This window comes from Trachymyrmex septentrionalis, unplaced genomic scaffold (genome assembly GCF_001594115.1).
Source record: "Trachymyrmex septentrionalis isolate Tsep2-gDNA-1 unplaced genomic scaffold, Tsep1.0 scaffold52, whole genome shotgun sequence".
Taxonomy (NCBI): Eukaryota; Metazoa; Arthropoda; class Insecta; order Hymenoptera; family Formicidae; genus Trachymyrmex; species Trachymyrmex septentrionalis.
The window spans coordinates 508,825-524,297 of NW_017305694.1; the positions used below are offsets into that span (position 1 = coordinate 508,825).

Genomic DNA, 15,473 nt, shown 5'->3' on the forward strand with positions numbered 1-15,473 from the left:
TAGGGAAACGCAAGATGACGCGATTCGCGAGGCGCGCCTCGCCTAGAACGAATTTATCGCTCACAAGCAAAAGTCGTACGCAGCCTGTAAATTCAAAATAATTAACATTTTATCTGCACACTTTTCGCTGTGGGGCACAAAAAAAGTTTAACAATACTTAACTTAAACTTTCAAAAAAAAATTACTTAAATTTAAATTTAAAAAATGTACCGATCGAATGTTACTTTATACGTATATAAATCATCACGCGACACGTAACTCGGATGATAAATCACGATATCTATTTGCGTTTTTGGCGACTCCATAAATAACACGATAACGTAATAATCCGAGGTGTAACCTGAAAAAAATACGCGACGTCTCGATCACGTGAAGCGAATGTGCAACATTCGAAAATTTCGTGTGTCTAAAATTTTCTATGGAAAAAAACAGTTTTGTTATAAAAAAAAATTACAGACAATAAACAAATCTGAAATGAATTTTATCGGACTAATAGTCTATGTAGAATGTTCAAACTGATTACTAGATTATGGAAACTCTCTTTAGTTTGATCACACACATCACGCTCGAATTTTCTACATAATTATTTTGATGGTCTAATAGAATTATATTCAAAGACTATTGAGTTATGGTATTATTGCAATATCGGTATTAATTTTTTATACAATACGTATCATTATTATTGTAGTATTTAATGCTTTCCGGTAGGAGGAAGTAAAAGACAAAATGTAACCATAGACCATAGACATAGTATTTATAATCAATTCTTATATTTAAGATCGGCTTAAATCTTAAGATGTTATGAACCAATCAGAGGGCAGTATTAGCGTTTTAAGACATTACTTAAGATGGTCTTACAATAAGAACTGTAAATACCGCACTACTAGTAATCATTTCATCTTTGTTTAACATTTTTTTATGCAATATTATTACTGTCATTAAAAATCAATATTTGATACAATATAATACGTACTATAATTTCGTGCTGTAATAGTATTTTTTAAATCCTTTTAAGTGAAATATCACTCTAAAAAGTGAAAATTGAGCCAGTCTTAAAAAGATATGTCTCAATTTTCAATCTTTGAGAATGAGATTTTATTCTTCAGAGTGAGATCTTCGCTCTAAAACTTTTACAGAATATTAATATATATTTCAAGCCCATTGCTATCATTCCAATAATACTCGAATATCGATACCTAGTATATCACGTTAGTACTCAATGCTAAAAGTTAGTATTGGGCCAGTATCTCACCAGTATTCGATTCCCACTTGGGTAGTTAAATTTTTTAGTATTTCAGTAAAATCGTTCTCTGTGTGTGCTCTTCCTTGGTCACCGCTAATAGACCGGCGTAAAGAGACTCCCGATGACTCTCGGCTTCTGCAGGCGTCCACAGAATACAATTGGAGCGCCGGGCTTCCATTATACGTGGCGTCCAGGGGATGCACGGCACGGGCGTAAGCGACAACGTCACGCAAAGGCACTCACGTGCGCGTGGGCAGCGTGAACCAACACGACGCGGACAGCGGACACCGCATCGAGTGCACGCACGCGCGCGAAAAGAGCCGAACGCCATTGTCACGGCTCTTTCGATGCGTTCTTCTCCATCGGCGACTTTGTCGACTTCAAGGTGCTCCAGGGCTCGCGGGCAATAAGCGGTTCGAACTAATCGTGAAACGAATCTCTTTTTTCCCTGCTTCTATCCGCGGCACAATGCCTCAGACCCAAGATAGACGGCGGCAACGGCGACAATGTGGCGTGCGAAACCAGAAATCGGATGGCAATTTAAATGGATCTCGAGTGACCGGTGGAGTCGGGGGATCCCACATCCCCCCCTCTCGCCCCCTCCGGGACGGATCGGTGCCATAGGTCCATTATACCTGCCTGTGCGCGCGCGCAACCGATCCGTTTCCACGCGAAGTGCTCCTCTTTTACGAAGGCGTGAAAGAGGCTCGTGCCCTTCCCTCTTCGCCACGGACCTTCCAACGCCGACTGCGGCCGTTTCGAAGAGGCCGTATACTCGAGATACACAAAACCCCGCCGGAGTATTTATTTCCGATCGTTCGTCGTCTCGAGAAGGACAGTCGGCCCTGTGTAGTCGGCCACTTTGTCAACTTGTCACCTGGGCTCCGTGTAGACGCGAAAAGAACGAGCTTAGGGGCGCCCCGTTCGGAATAGATCGGGATCGCGTTTCGTTCTTTCTCACCCCGGGAATCCCGATTCTTCGTCGCGCAACATTCCGTTCTCTCGACGTTTAATCCTAGAAGACAGAACATTACTATTATTATATTGAGCAATATAATATTGGTGTTAATTTGTAAATTTTACGCACGAGGAAGTAAGCGACACTTAATTAATGTAATACAAGATTTTCACACATTTTACATTTTTAATGACAAAATATTTATAATCTAAACACAATAATCTATGAACTTAAAACAAGAAAGGAAGAATAACTATCAAACTTATTCTTAAAATGATAGGAGTAGCCCACTGTAATGTGTGTGTCTCCTCATAACACTTTACTAATAAAATATATATATAGTAATAACACAAAACTACTTAAAAATGGAAACCACTTATCACGCTCTCTGTTACAATACTGACAGCAAGCCTAAACTGATATGTAAAGGACTAATTTTTTAAAAATTTATCTCTGCTGTCCTAGCTTTTAACAGATTAGACCACTTAATGACCACTGAAGGCACATAGTTCAGCGTTCAATGACCTCGCTCACTTGCACATTAAATTTATGTTGTAGTGTTCTAGAGTTAACACTTAGCCTTCCTAATCACGCGATAGCAGAGAGTTGGTTTGGTTTTGCTCGAGAAAGGGAGAAAGCTGACAAGCGATCGACGTTCGAAAGAGGACCTCACCCCGTCCTGCGGTAACGATCGGTACGTTTGGAGATATAGTCATCCGACGCGAATATTCGATGTCCATAATTCTCACATCGTCGCGCGTGCACACGATGTGTCTATATGTATATATATATATCTAATAAATTCCTCTAACGAGAGTCCGTATGTGCCAGCAAATTCTATTAGATAGTAACGCCACTCGCGCATCCAGACAGTCTACTACAAAGTGTTCGTTTCTAATTAACGGTCATGTTCATTAGCGACTGAAAACGAATTTGCGTTCCGTGTGTGACAAGATAGGAGACCCTGGGGCACGTAATTCCAGTCCAATACGCACACGACAATCAATTCAAAGACTGCAGGATTTCATCGTTGTCTTTCTGCATTCCCAAATATCTATTCATTCAAGTCAAAACAACGTGATTCTTCCGTCGTTCATTATTATTTATAAATTATTTAACCCTCCAAATTTGAAGTCAAAATCTGTAGCATAGTTATTGACGATAGGTCTAGAAAACCGATTAATATGTTAATTGAAAGGCACTAATTCATTTGAAGGAAAATGACGTAACTCGGATAAAAAACGAATGAATACTAAGTTTATTTTAATCAGACTAATCCAAATTTGCAAATTAATTTTCTTTTTATTACATTTGCAAATCTCTTTGTTAAAAATGTCAAACGAACATTCAATTGAATTGTTTGACATTTTTAACAAAGAGATTTTTCAAAACAAATATGCCTGAATCAAGGGATAATGAGAGTATATGCGCTGTAATTGAGGCGTAAATTTACTTTGTGTAAAAATTAATCTTTATGCAATTTACTTATTGAACATGTTTCAACTCCAGTTTGAGCAATAAAGAGACTTATTAATTAAATAGGACCAATCATCAGCTTTAAAAAGTTAAAAGTAATAAATTAAAAATAAAAATAATAAATTTATAATAAATTTATAATAATAATCAATAATAAATCAGTAATAAGTCTCAAGTAATAAATTATATTTATTATTACATTTGCAATACGAGTTGATCGAAGTTAAAATCTAATAATTGTAAAAGGATAGAGAAAAAGAAGGCATCGTTTGTCGCGTCGGTTAACTTTCGGTTTTACAGTACTAGATCGCATTATGATTATTATATGGGCGAATGGCATACCTACTACGGGAATGGTTCCGCCAGGAAAAGAAGTATCGATTTCAATGGACACAACCGTGTCCCAGACTGTCACGTAGTCGCAAGGGCCGATGAAGGCGGGAAGCTTGTAGTGGGACCCCTACGGGCCCCCCCGTCGACAGGCTTTCAGCTTTGAAAGTCATACCCAATGGTAGTGTCTATAGTCCGGGAAAAGGGACCTAAACCGAAACTGAAACCACTCGAGTTTTATAAGAATAGGACCTCACGGCTATTCTAAACAGAGGCGTGCACGAGAACTCAATACTGGTATGAAATACACAAGTTCACCGTGGGTTCCCCTGTCTTCGCGATGGCACCACTCGAGTTGCCACTTTCTTCCAGTAAGAGTCAATAACATCGTAAAAGCGGGATTACCAGAATAGGTAAATCTTTAGATCCGATTATGTGGGATTGAAGGGTCACACCAATGCGCGTTAATACGAAAATTACATCTCTATTACTTCAAAAAGATAATGTACTTGTACTCTTGGAATAATAAAAACAGATTAAGGAAATAAAAAAACAGATATAACAATCGGACATTTAATTGGAGAATACTGAACAAAATCTGGTAATAGCTATCAAATTTTGTCATAACATAATGATACAATTATTTAATACATATTATTATAATATAATAATAGAGAATATACGCAACTGTTTGATAAACGGAAAGAACGATTTTGTCAAAAGATTTACAATTTTGCTGACTAATATAACTATTTAGCATCATTATTTTGATAATTTAATAAAATTATTATCAGATTTATATATATCTAGCAAAATTTTTAATTTTTTAGCAAAATTGTTTTGTGTAATAATTAGAAAAGTAAGATAATATATATTAGGAAAATAGAATTAGAGTTTACTTGGTTTTGTTTACATTAATCGAATATTTGATTGAAATTGTTTTACCAAAACTTTACTAATTCCTCCCTCTCTCCCTCTCTCCTCTCTCTCCTCTCTCTTCTTTAAACTTGATTATTATTATCAAACTTTTTCAGTAAATATGTCGAGCTTATGATAACAATGATATAATAATTGATATTAATTCTTCGCTAAAGTGTCTTTGAAAGCTTTACTTTAATTAATTGCCTTCAGTTTATATGTAGTAACAAATCTGCATCTTATTCGTGAAATAAAGAGCAATTTAAGTAGCGCACCTCGAGTCTATCCGAAACTGAACGCCTTTAATTATGTAAATCTAACCGAACTCTCTCAGCCACGTCTCAAGCGCCAGTTCACTTTCGTTGCCTCGCTGCAGGGCCTTTCTCGGGAGCTCTTTCGAAGGCATGGCACATACCCACATACATTAGACGGAAGAAGTCTAATCCCGCGCTTTACGACGCCGCTTCGCGTGTAACTCGAAGTTATTATTGTCACCTATGACTCTGGATCCCGCGCCAGCTTGCACGTGTGTACGCATATAAGCGCGGATTAACCGCTGATACGTTTACTATCCTGCAGAACACGGATAACGTTCTTTCATCCGATCTCGTATACAGCGAGAGAGCCACCGTTGTATAATATGTACGTTGAATGTACTGATATATAAATTACACATGTCACAGAATTCTCCTAAAGCTCGAACATGTGGAACAACATCGGTATCGTATCTCCTCGCGCTTTCAATTATCTATGAATCTCTAGACGGAAGGCGCGCTAATCGGATTTGCAATGTTGTTAAAACAAATTAGTTCAACCGTGCTGCGTTTCGAGAATTGAATTTATACGAACAGATCGCGGGAGATAACGATTCTTGCTTATTCGTTTAATCGATTCCAATTATTTATCGCTCGTGCCTTATCGATATCTCACCCGTTCCGCGACTTCGCTTCCGCGCGCGAAGCGACTTGCGAATCGCGCGTATCCAGTTTGTGGAGTTGCAAACCCGGTAAACGATCCACCAGGCAGCTGGTCAAGCGCAAAAGGCACCCCACCGTGAGCTAACGTAACCGCAGCGATCGGCGAACAGCCAACGGCACTCGATTCGTAGTCCTCACCCCATAATAGACGACACGAATCGCGCTCGTACCTTTTCAATAATGGTGACACGCGTGTCGGTGTCAACCCGAGCTGTGCTGGTACACGCACCGCGTGTAAATACGTGTTCTCGCCTCGACACCTCACCTCTCACGCTCGAAGTAACACACGCAGCTCGCACGTCCGCAACATCCCGCGACACATCCCCCCCCCCCCAAATAAGGGAGGCTGCAGTAACGCCGATGGGAAGCATGGCTGTTCGGGTAGCCAGTCGCCTCCGAATCTCTCTCGGTCATTATGTTACCGGTCTTGTTACGGTAAACCCGGGGTGTTAACGTCGACTATGCAGCCCCTCGATGTCATCGGCGAAATGACTCTCGAACGAGGGGGGCGTGTCCCCATAAATCAGGCCTGGAGCCTTGCGTCTGTTTGACGTTCTCGAAAAAAGACTGCAGTTATCAATTGCTTTGTTCTTTGTATAGCAACACTGATATTGGTGAGTTTAGTATAAAAATATAAGAATACAAGAGTACGGGGGCCTTACTTTTTGAAAAATATTGCATAATGTACGTAACGTATATTATAGTATTTTCATACATTTTCGTGTGCGATATTTTTCGAGAATACAGTTCCACACAAGGTCTTTAATATTGATATTGCATTCGAAGATACTAAGAAAGTCTCGATTATACGTAATAGTATTTTTGTACACTTTTATATGCGATATATTTTTTAAATACGGTCTTAGATTGGAATATAAGGTCTGTTTTTATTCCTGCATTAAAACACTTTTTTTCACTTTCGCTAAATATCAAATGTAAATATTTTATTTTAAGTTCTAAAAGTGTACACTAGTTTTCACTACCTATACGAAATAGACCTATAAAGTGCGGAAATCAACATGGCGCGTCGCATGATTTATCACATGGAACTTATTTAATTTTTTAAACAAAGAAAGAAGCTGTCAGAAAAACATTCTACCAGAATTATTAGAAACAATCTTAAATAAAAAAGATGCTACAACAGCATATAATTTAATATAATAAATACTTAATGAGATAAAAGTCTTGGAAGAATCTAACTGGTCTTTGAAATTATAAGAGTTACAAAAAATGCATTCAGAGTTTTTGGAATAATTAAAAAAAAAATTATACCATAATAACGAGATGTAAAATGTTGTTTAAAGTTACGATAATATTAATTTTCGATGCGTATTCTTTTGATTACGATTCCGATGTATTATACATTACCATCAATCTAAAAATCTATAGTTCACGTTACGTATACTACACATTTTTAATATTGGTACAGAGTAATAGAGTATTATCTATATCGGAACATGACCTTCTTTTAACAGAAACAGATATAATATCATCCTAACAATAATAATATACTGTTGCACTGACCACTGTACTGTAATAAAGAAGCGACAGCAAATATGACAGCTATAGGTATTCATGATGTAATATTAGGGGCCTTACATTCTCAAAGAATATCGCGTACGAAAATGTACGAAAATACTAGTTACGTTATATTATAGATTTCCCTAGTATTTTTTTGTATACGATATTTTCAAGAATAAGGCCTCTATAGGCTTATTCTTTAAAAGTGGTTTTTTATGCTGACGCTCATTTTCGTCAAATCACGCGATAAAAATTGAAAAATATTAAGCGTCAATTTTGATCATGTGATCTATTTTTTAACGCTAAAAATGAGCGTCGAGCGTTAACAAAAAAAGGCACATTAACTTTTAACAACGATTTGATATCATTATATGTCGTTATGCAGTTTTTGCACCATGTAAAAGTGCAACGACATCCCTAGTTAAAAATTGTCATTGAAAAGTTACAGAATAAATCTACAGGGCCGTGTTCGGATTTCCACTTGAATGCTTTTCGAATATCATGTCATCCTTGTGGTTTACCGAATATTAAACAAGGATGACAAGAGCAAGTGGAAATCAGAATAAGAAATCATCATTAAAAAACATTAAATTCCACTTACCGCGTTTCGAGGATTCTTATCATTTTTTCTAACAAATCTGTATCCTGAATATATTCCGTATAAAATCATTTTTTTACAATGTAAAAAAAAACGCGAGCGATTGTTGTGCACTACGGTTGTGCCAACCTTAAATAAAGAAAAACCTAATAAATGGCAAAGATAGCCAAAATGGGCGCAGCTAGTGACACAAATGATCACCCTACTATATGCTGAAGCGACAACGCGAGTAAAATATCAGAGTACTCTACAGAGGCGTATTGCAAACACCTTCTGATATCTTTGAAGATAATACTCGTGGAAACCTAAAAAGTGTTATTCTAAAAATTGTTTGTTTAAAGCTTTTTAAAATTTATTCTAGTAATAAATTTCGTATCCAGCTTAGTAAATATTCTCTGCTATATTGTAATTAGGATCATCGCCCATATTTTTTGTAAGACGTGTCGTAATTGTAAGACATGTCGTAAGAATTAGTCAATTACAATCAAGAATTGTGTCAAAAATGAAAGGTTATTATTTTTAAATTTTCAGCTTTTAAAATATTCTTTATAAGCCTTAAAAAAAATCGTTAAATTAATCAAGCACAATCTTTTAAATTAAATATTTTTGTCTACATCTAATTTTCCTCTTTTTGAAAGAATTCTCTCCGAGAATTAGATCTGATGACTTTTTTTAAAAAACGCATTAGAAAACAGTGCAAATTTTAATAATGACACTCAAAACACTTAACTTTCGGCAAAATTATGATAATCTCTGACAGAAGAACCAAATCTGATATTTTTTTTTAAACGTACTACAAGAAAGTTTTAATTGGTTTGTTTTCTGTTCCTGTACTAGACTGCACTAGAACTCTCTTTCTCGCTTTCGACAAATCAAACATATATACCTATATCTCACTTTAAGTTTCAAAAGTGTACACTAGTTTAGTCACAGAAAACAGACCTTATTTCAACAATTTTGATAGCTGTCGATCTCCGATAGGATAGTTGGCAGAATCTTCGGCAAAAGAGCCATTAATACAAGACTAATCGAAAGGTGGCAATCGTGTATAGAATTTAACATAGTACTGTTGACAGAAATACAGCAAAGTTTGTCAACTGCAAGCTGGCAAAAATCAAACAGAATTTGATGTAGTTTAATAGCAGAAATAAAGCAGAATCTACACTTGACAGATGTCTACTCGGTATCTGTTGCTAATCTACACAGATTCGAATATTGTAACAGAATCCGCGTTGACAGGATATAACCTTAATAATTAAGTTGATGTCAATTTATCAGTAATTACTGATTGAATTTATTGCGAATTTGTTGTTACATTGTAAATAATTTACTTACTAAAATATCTGAAAAAATATATATTTTCTAAGTAAATTCAACAAAAAATTAAAAATGTGTAAGATATATCCCTCAAAAATTCCTAATTATTGCAATTTCGTACAAATTTTAATTTAATATATTAATTTAATTATTATTAATTAATCTTTAATAGTCATATTTAATATTTAAGAGTCTTTATCTTATAATTCTATAATTATGAAAGAATTATGTTTTTTACATTAATTACTAGTAGAAAATGATAATAAATAAATAATAGCGTAAAAAATAAATATAAACAAATAATAATTTAAATTTGTTACATTAATTAATTATACATTAACTATATAATAATTTACATTAACTCTCTCTTGAATGTATTGTTATAAGAATTGGAAATTTTAAATAACTTTAACAAAACCGATAAAAAAATAATATCAATAAAAATCAAAGCGTTTTAATTAAAGTTTAAGTATTAAAAATTCCAACAGTTTTTAAGTAAATGACTTCAGCTACAATATTTACAGTTGTAGACCAATATTCACATTGTTTAAAGACCGTCTTAAATAATATCTTAAAATGCTAATACTATCCTCTGATTCGTGACATCTTAAGACTGCAGTACTTAAGACAGTTTTAAATATAAAAAAATACAGCTAAAATTGGTTCTAATAATTGTGAGGGAAATAAAAAAACAAGCGTTATTTCACTATACTATTTATCTACCCTATTATCTCTGAAAACATAAAGAACTTTTTGAAGACGAATTCCTTGATACAGAGCATACAGGGACATTAATAAACTTAATAAACTTATAAAAATTCTCAAGAATGCTCTCTAAGTTGTCTCATTCTGATGTAGAATGTATAGGATTGACTGTAAAACCTTATCATATTCTGTTGATCAGACAAACAGATGTTTGAAAACACATATCAATGTGAATATATGTTAAGAACCGCATTATATAATTGAAACACAACTCAATCCATAATTATGAAACATAGGTTGGAATCTATACACGATTTTTATTACGATAAGATAAAAATTTTAGATAAAGAGAAAGTTGTTTTGTTTAAAAGTTTGATCTCAGAGATGATTCATATACAAAAACAGAAACATGGCTTAAATTTACAAAACGATATTTTATCTCTGGATCTAATATATGTGAATATTATCGCGTGAATATATCTAATATATCTTAATATTATCGCAAAATCTTAATATTTTTATTTAAAAAATCTTTATTTTTTATTGTTTATTAAGTTGATTTATATACATCACAATTGGTTTGAGTTGATTATTACGTTTATAATCGAAATATCAGTACTGTTTTTCATGTAAATTCTTAATTTCTTTTAAATTTGATATTTTAAATATGTTTGAATAAATATATTTTTAATATAAATATATACAGTAAACACAGTAGACAGTTTGATAAACACTTGCGATTAAAAAAATTTTATTCTGACTATCTTTTTAATTCATGTAAGTGCGCATTTTTGTTATAACATAGTTTTTCATAAAGACAAACTCTAATTTGATCATGATCTTTTATTTAGTAATTTGTGGAATTTAATAGATATAAAATTGACCAAATATAGATATAATAATTATTCTTGACCAGCTTACTCTCCACCGTAGGACCATTAACTCATTGAATTCTAATATTACTGACTAATTTAATAACTGCGTTGTCTTACCTGCGAATATAATTTTTTAAGATAGGATATTATTTATTACACTGAGGATCCAAAATAAGAACTTGTTTATTTTAATAAAGATAATTTTACGTTAATAACTTGTATTGACTTTAAAAGATATTTTATTTTATTGATTTTATTTATTCATTACACATATAGAGCTTGAATCTATAGACTAAATATCAGCCATAATCCGTCCTTATTTTAAAACTGTCTTAAGAAATGTCTTAAAATGCTAATACAACTTTTTGATTAGCTTATGATGTCTCAAAATTGTACTTAATATGATTTATGAATATCGGCCTTACCAGTATAAAGATATCAGTATAAAGTGTGTGTAAACGATAATAAATCTAGAATTGAGAAATAATATAGGTACATCTCACACGCAGGTATATACTCGTATAATTATTTATTAAGGGCTCAATCCGGTAGCCGAAACTTGTAATTTATTTAAACTGAGTTTTTATTTTATTATATTTTTTCAATTTTACTTTTCTCTATTTATAATTTATTCTTTCTAATTTGTGTGACAATTTAAAAAATGTACTTGACTTTTACTTCGCCCTTTATTTATTATATATAATTACCCATAAAAACAACCCACGCAAATAATATAGAGTTAATGTGTTTTTGACGTTCTTACGGAATTTACGGAATGTAAATGTTTTGTGGAAGCTCTCGGATCTTGTTTACAGACTAAATCTGGATTTTGCTGTTTTGTTGTATACGCAGACGGAAGTCGAGGACACGAGTGGCGATGGTGCATGCGACAGCGGCGTCGGCGGTCCCAACCTCGCTTGTCCTGAGGGTACCAGCGGGCTGGTTGTCGGCCCGGAAACATCGCCGAGCGTAATGGAGTGCGGTGGATGCGGCGAGCGAGTACGCGAACGAACTATCCTCTGCGTAGGCGGACGTACGTGGCACTCCAGGTGTCTGAGGTGTAGCGCTTGTGCCAGGCCATTGCACGATCAGCACTCGTGCTTTCAGAGAGGCATGCGAGTGTACTGCAGGCATGACTACGATCGGTAAGTCGACCATCGATTGGTACTTTCACCTGAAATAATACTCGCGTTACTTTTTTGGTTGGACGCGATTTGATTGGACAATTAAATCGGCTCAACGAGTTATACGTGTCAACAGAAAGAGAACGAGGCGGATGGAGAGAGAGAGAGAGAGAGAGAGATGGAGGGAGAAAATAGCCGCTTCTTTTTGTTCGCATCGCTGAATGAATAAGTGGAATATTTTTGTTGCCGCGCGATGCGCATCGATAGCGATGTAAGACGTACGGTCGTGGAGATCAAAGTCGACGGAACCCGCGGTGACTCGTCGATTGTACGGAAGGCTTCGGGCGCAGCCTGCCCAATGTGTTTATCCAACTGTCAATCAGTTACTTCAGTCACCTGGGTCTCTTGCACCAACCGAGCTCCGACATGAGCCCGTCTTGATATCCGATCTGGCGATGGCGAACGTCTGACGTTTGATTTCATATTAAATTCATACACGCGTTATCGCGCAACAAGAGTACTCCTGCGAGTTAAGCAGGAGGGGGAACAAATCGCGCGGTCGCGTCGGAATAAATTAATTTTCGTTTTCTCGCCTGCGCGAATTGAATACGGTACCCTCGTTAATTACTGCACACAAGAGCGGTCCCGAGTTTTCGACGCTGGCTAACTCGGGCGAGCTGCTCGGGTCCGACAGTATGCGGGAGGTCCGAAGGAATCTGCCGCGTAATTTTTTTGATTCGTGCTTTCTGCCTGGTAACGCTGCCATTCGATGACCCGATCGTCGGCGGGATCCCGACGCGACCTGTGGACCCTGTAGACCCGTCGACAACCACCGCCGACAACCGCCTCCGAGAGAACCGTCCCGTCTCCTCTCGCGCGATAATGGACAAAACGGCAAGAAAAAAAGATGGGAAAAAAAAAACAAGAAAAATACAAGCAAGCGGGATCTTCAGAGTAAAGTATCGGACGTAAGATTTCACTTCGCCTTCGCGTCTATCTCCCATCTCGCATCGACATTGCAGCTCCCTTTCACGGAAAGAACAATTTTGCTGGAGTATCTAAAAATTTAGTTAGATACATCATACGGATTTGAAAATAATTTTGTTGGATCATTAAAACAATGTAGGACGAGAGATGAGTAGTGCTATAGAAAGTTTAACACTCTCAATGTTTATTCTTGTATTTATTCTTGCTGACTCAATTTTTCTTCGCTGTACGAACGAAGAATTAGTTTTGTTTTAACAATTTTTAATCGTAGATTTCATTTTTATTTCATGAATATATTTGGGAGAAACGTTATTGTTTAGATTATTTTTAAGACTTTACACTCGTTTTGCGTTCTGCAGACTGCAGCGTCTTTATTCTTCAAATTTAATCTTTTTTTATTATCTTTATTTAATATTTTACAACTAACTTTATTGTTTTTATTGTTCAACATTGTAACAACCAGCTTAAATGTTCTACATAATTATTTTGGTGGTTCAATAAAATTATTTTTAGAGTTGTATTTACGAGGACAATTTGGAAACTTCGTAGCCTAATCATAAATGGTGGTAATATATTTGAAATATGGGCACATGGTAAAGAGACGTCTGTCTTATATATATAATTTTAAAGTTTGAACTTGTTCTTGTTAAGTAGTAGTTTGTTGTAAAAGTTAGTTTATATAAATAATAATATGTAGATGTCCATAGTAAAACCATAGTAACATTAAACATCATGCCACGATTAATTTTTTTAACGGTTAAACACCCATAGAAATATTTAAAGGCTGCCGCAGACAAAATTTCTGTAACAGTAACCTTAAGACGAACAGTGAACTTAAGCCGATGAGCCAATCAGGATACTACTTTAAATCTATGTAATCTAACGGAAATATTATAGAAATAGCAGTAAACTTATCCATATGGCGAGTTTTAATTTGGTTGAAATCCGCTTTATTGCGAGGCTATGGATAAGTTCATTGTTATTTCCATTTCTGTTAGATTACGTAAATCTAAAGTAATATCCTGATTAGCTCATCGGCTTAAGTTTACATCTTACGATCACTGTTGCAGAATTTTGTGTGCGGCAACCCTAAGGAGATGAAAATTTTGTGTGTGTGTGTGTGTGTGAGAGAGAAAGAGACAGAGACAGAGAGAGAGAGAGAGAGAGAGAGAGAGAGAGAGAGAGAGAGATAGTGCACCATTGTATGCAACATAATATAAAGAAAACTTTATATTAAAAATAATTAAAAAAACTGAATAATTACTGTAAACAGCTATTTTGAGGAACTTCAAGAAATGGATTTCCGTGGTTATGTAAACGCATTGGAATATAGCTGAATGAAGTGTATTATAGTTATAAATATTGAAAAATAAAAGTAATTTAAAACCTAAAATTGTAGGAATAATATTAAGATTAAAATTAAGATTAAAAACAGAACCGTTTATACGAATAAACAATTACGATCAAAGTTAGACGTTAGACTGATACGCGTATTTTAAGTAAAAATTTTCATCTTAGAATAATTGCGCTCCAATTATACTTTCGAATTTTCAGCACAATCAATCCGAAATATTAAGCCTCCCAAATTTAATTAGATCGTTAATTTGATATTACTAACATCCTAAAAACTATAAAGAATTTATTGCGAAAAATGTTACCTCAGTCGGAATTTAAACCGATCTCCAGTATTCTGTGCAGGGATCACCATTTGACCGGTGCCTTGGGAATACTAAAGTTGTATGACTTCGTCATACAATCATATGTTAAGTCGCGAAGTTTTTTCAAATTGCCTTTGTAGCTAAATTATTATAGATACTTCAGCAAAACCTTCCTTTACGTACACGCTCTCTTCGAAAAAAATCGGCGCGCTGTGTGACACACCATGTGTCGTAATCGCGGACAAGAGTCGCTCGAAATTCAAATCCTTCCCTAGCTTCCGACGTGGGCGTGACGGGGGATCACCTTTAGCGCCAGGACAAGGAATTAGCTGCCTCTCTTAAAAGGACAATAGGATTAAGGCGCGTGTATCGGCAGATCAGAAAAGTTTAATCTCGCCAGACGTCGCGCGATAGAATCTACATGGCGTTTCTAACTCTCTTTGTTCTCGATCTGCATTCGAAAAAAAAAATAAATAAACGTACAAGATTTCAAGGAGGAGGCGTCGCTATGGAGGGCACACGTGCCTCTTTCGATAAGCTCGAAGTGAATAAAGCTATTTTCTTCGCCGTGCGTGCGGAAGTGCGTTATCCGGACTACTGACGATCCCGAGAGCGAGGGATTTTTCGACAACATCCACAGGGCACAGGGTGCGGTGGGAGCGAGGGAGAGGGTGATGATGACCACCGGGATAGTCGCGTGGCAATCCATAAGGTATTCGAAGCGCGCCAATGTACGCAGCGGGCATTCGCAAACACAATCCACATAAATGCACAGTGCGTGGGGAG

The 15,473-nt window shown here is 35.7% G+C and overlaps 1 protein-coding gene across 1 annotated transcript in view; it reads left to right on the plus strand.

The window, feature by feature from the left end:
- The window catches only part of LOC108751823 (LIM/homeobox protein Awh-like), a 21,344-nt gene that overhangs the window by 2,830 nt on the left and 3,041 nt on the right, over window positions 1-15,473 (plus strand). The window contains exon 2 of the mRNA XM_018492247.1: window positions 11,771-12,063. Within this exon, the coding sequence (XP_018347749.1) occupies window positions 11,771-12,063 (293 nt within the window). The remainder of the gene's footprint in view (window positions 1-11,770; window positions 12,064-15,473) is intronic.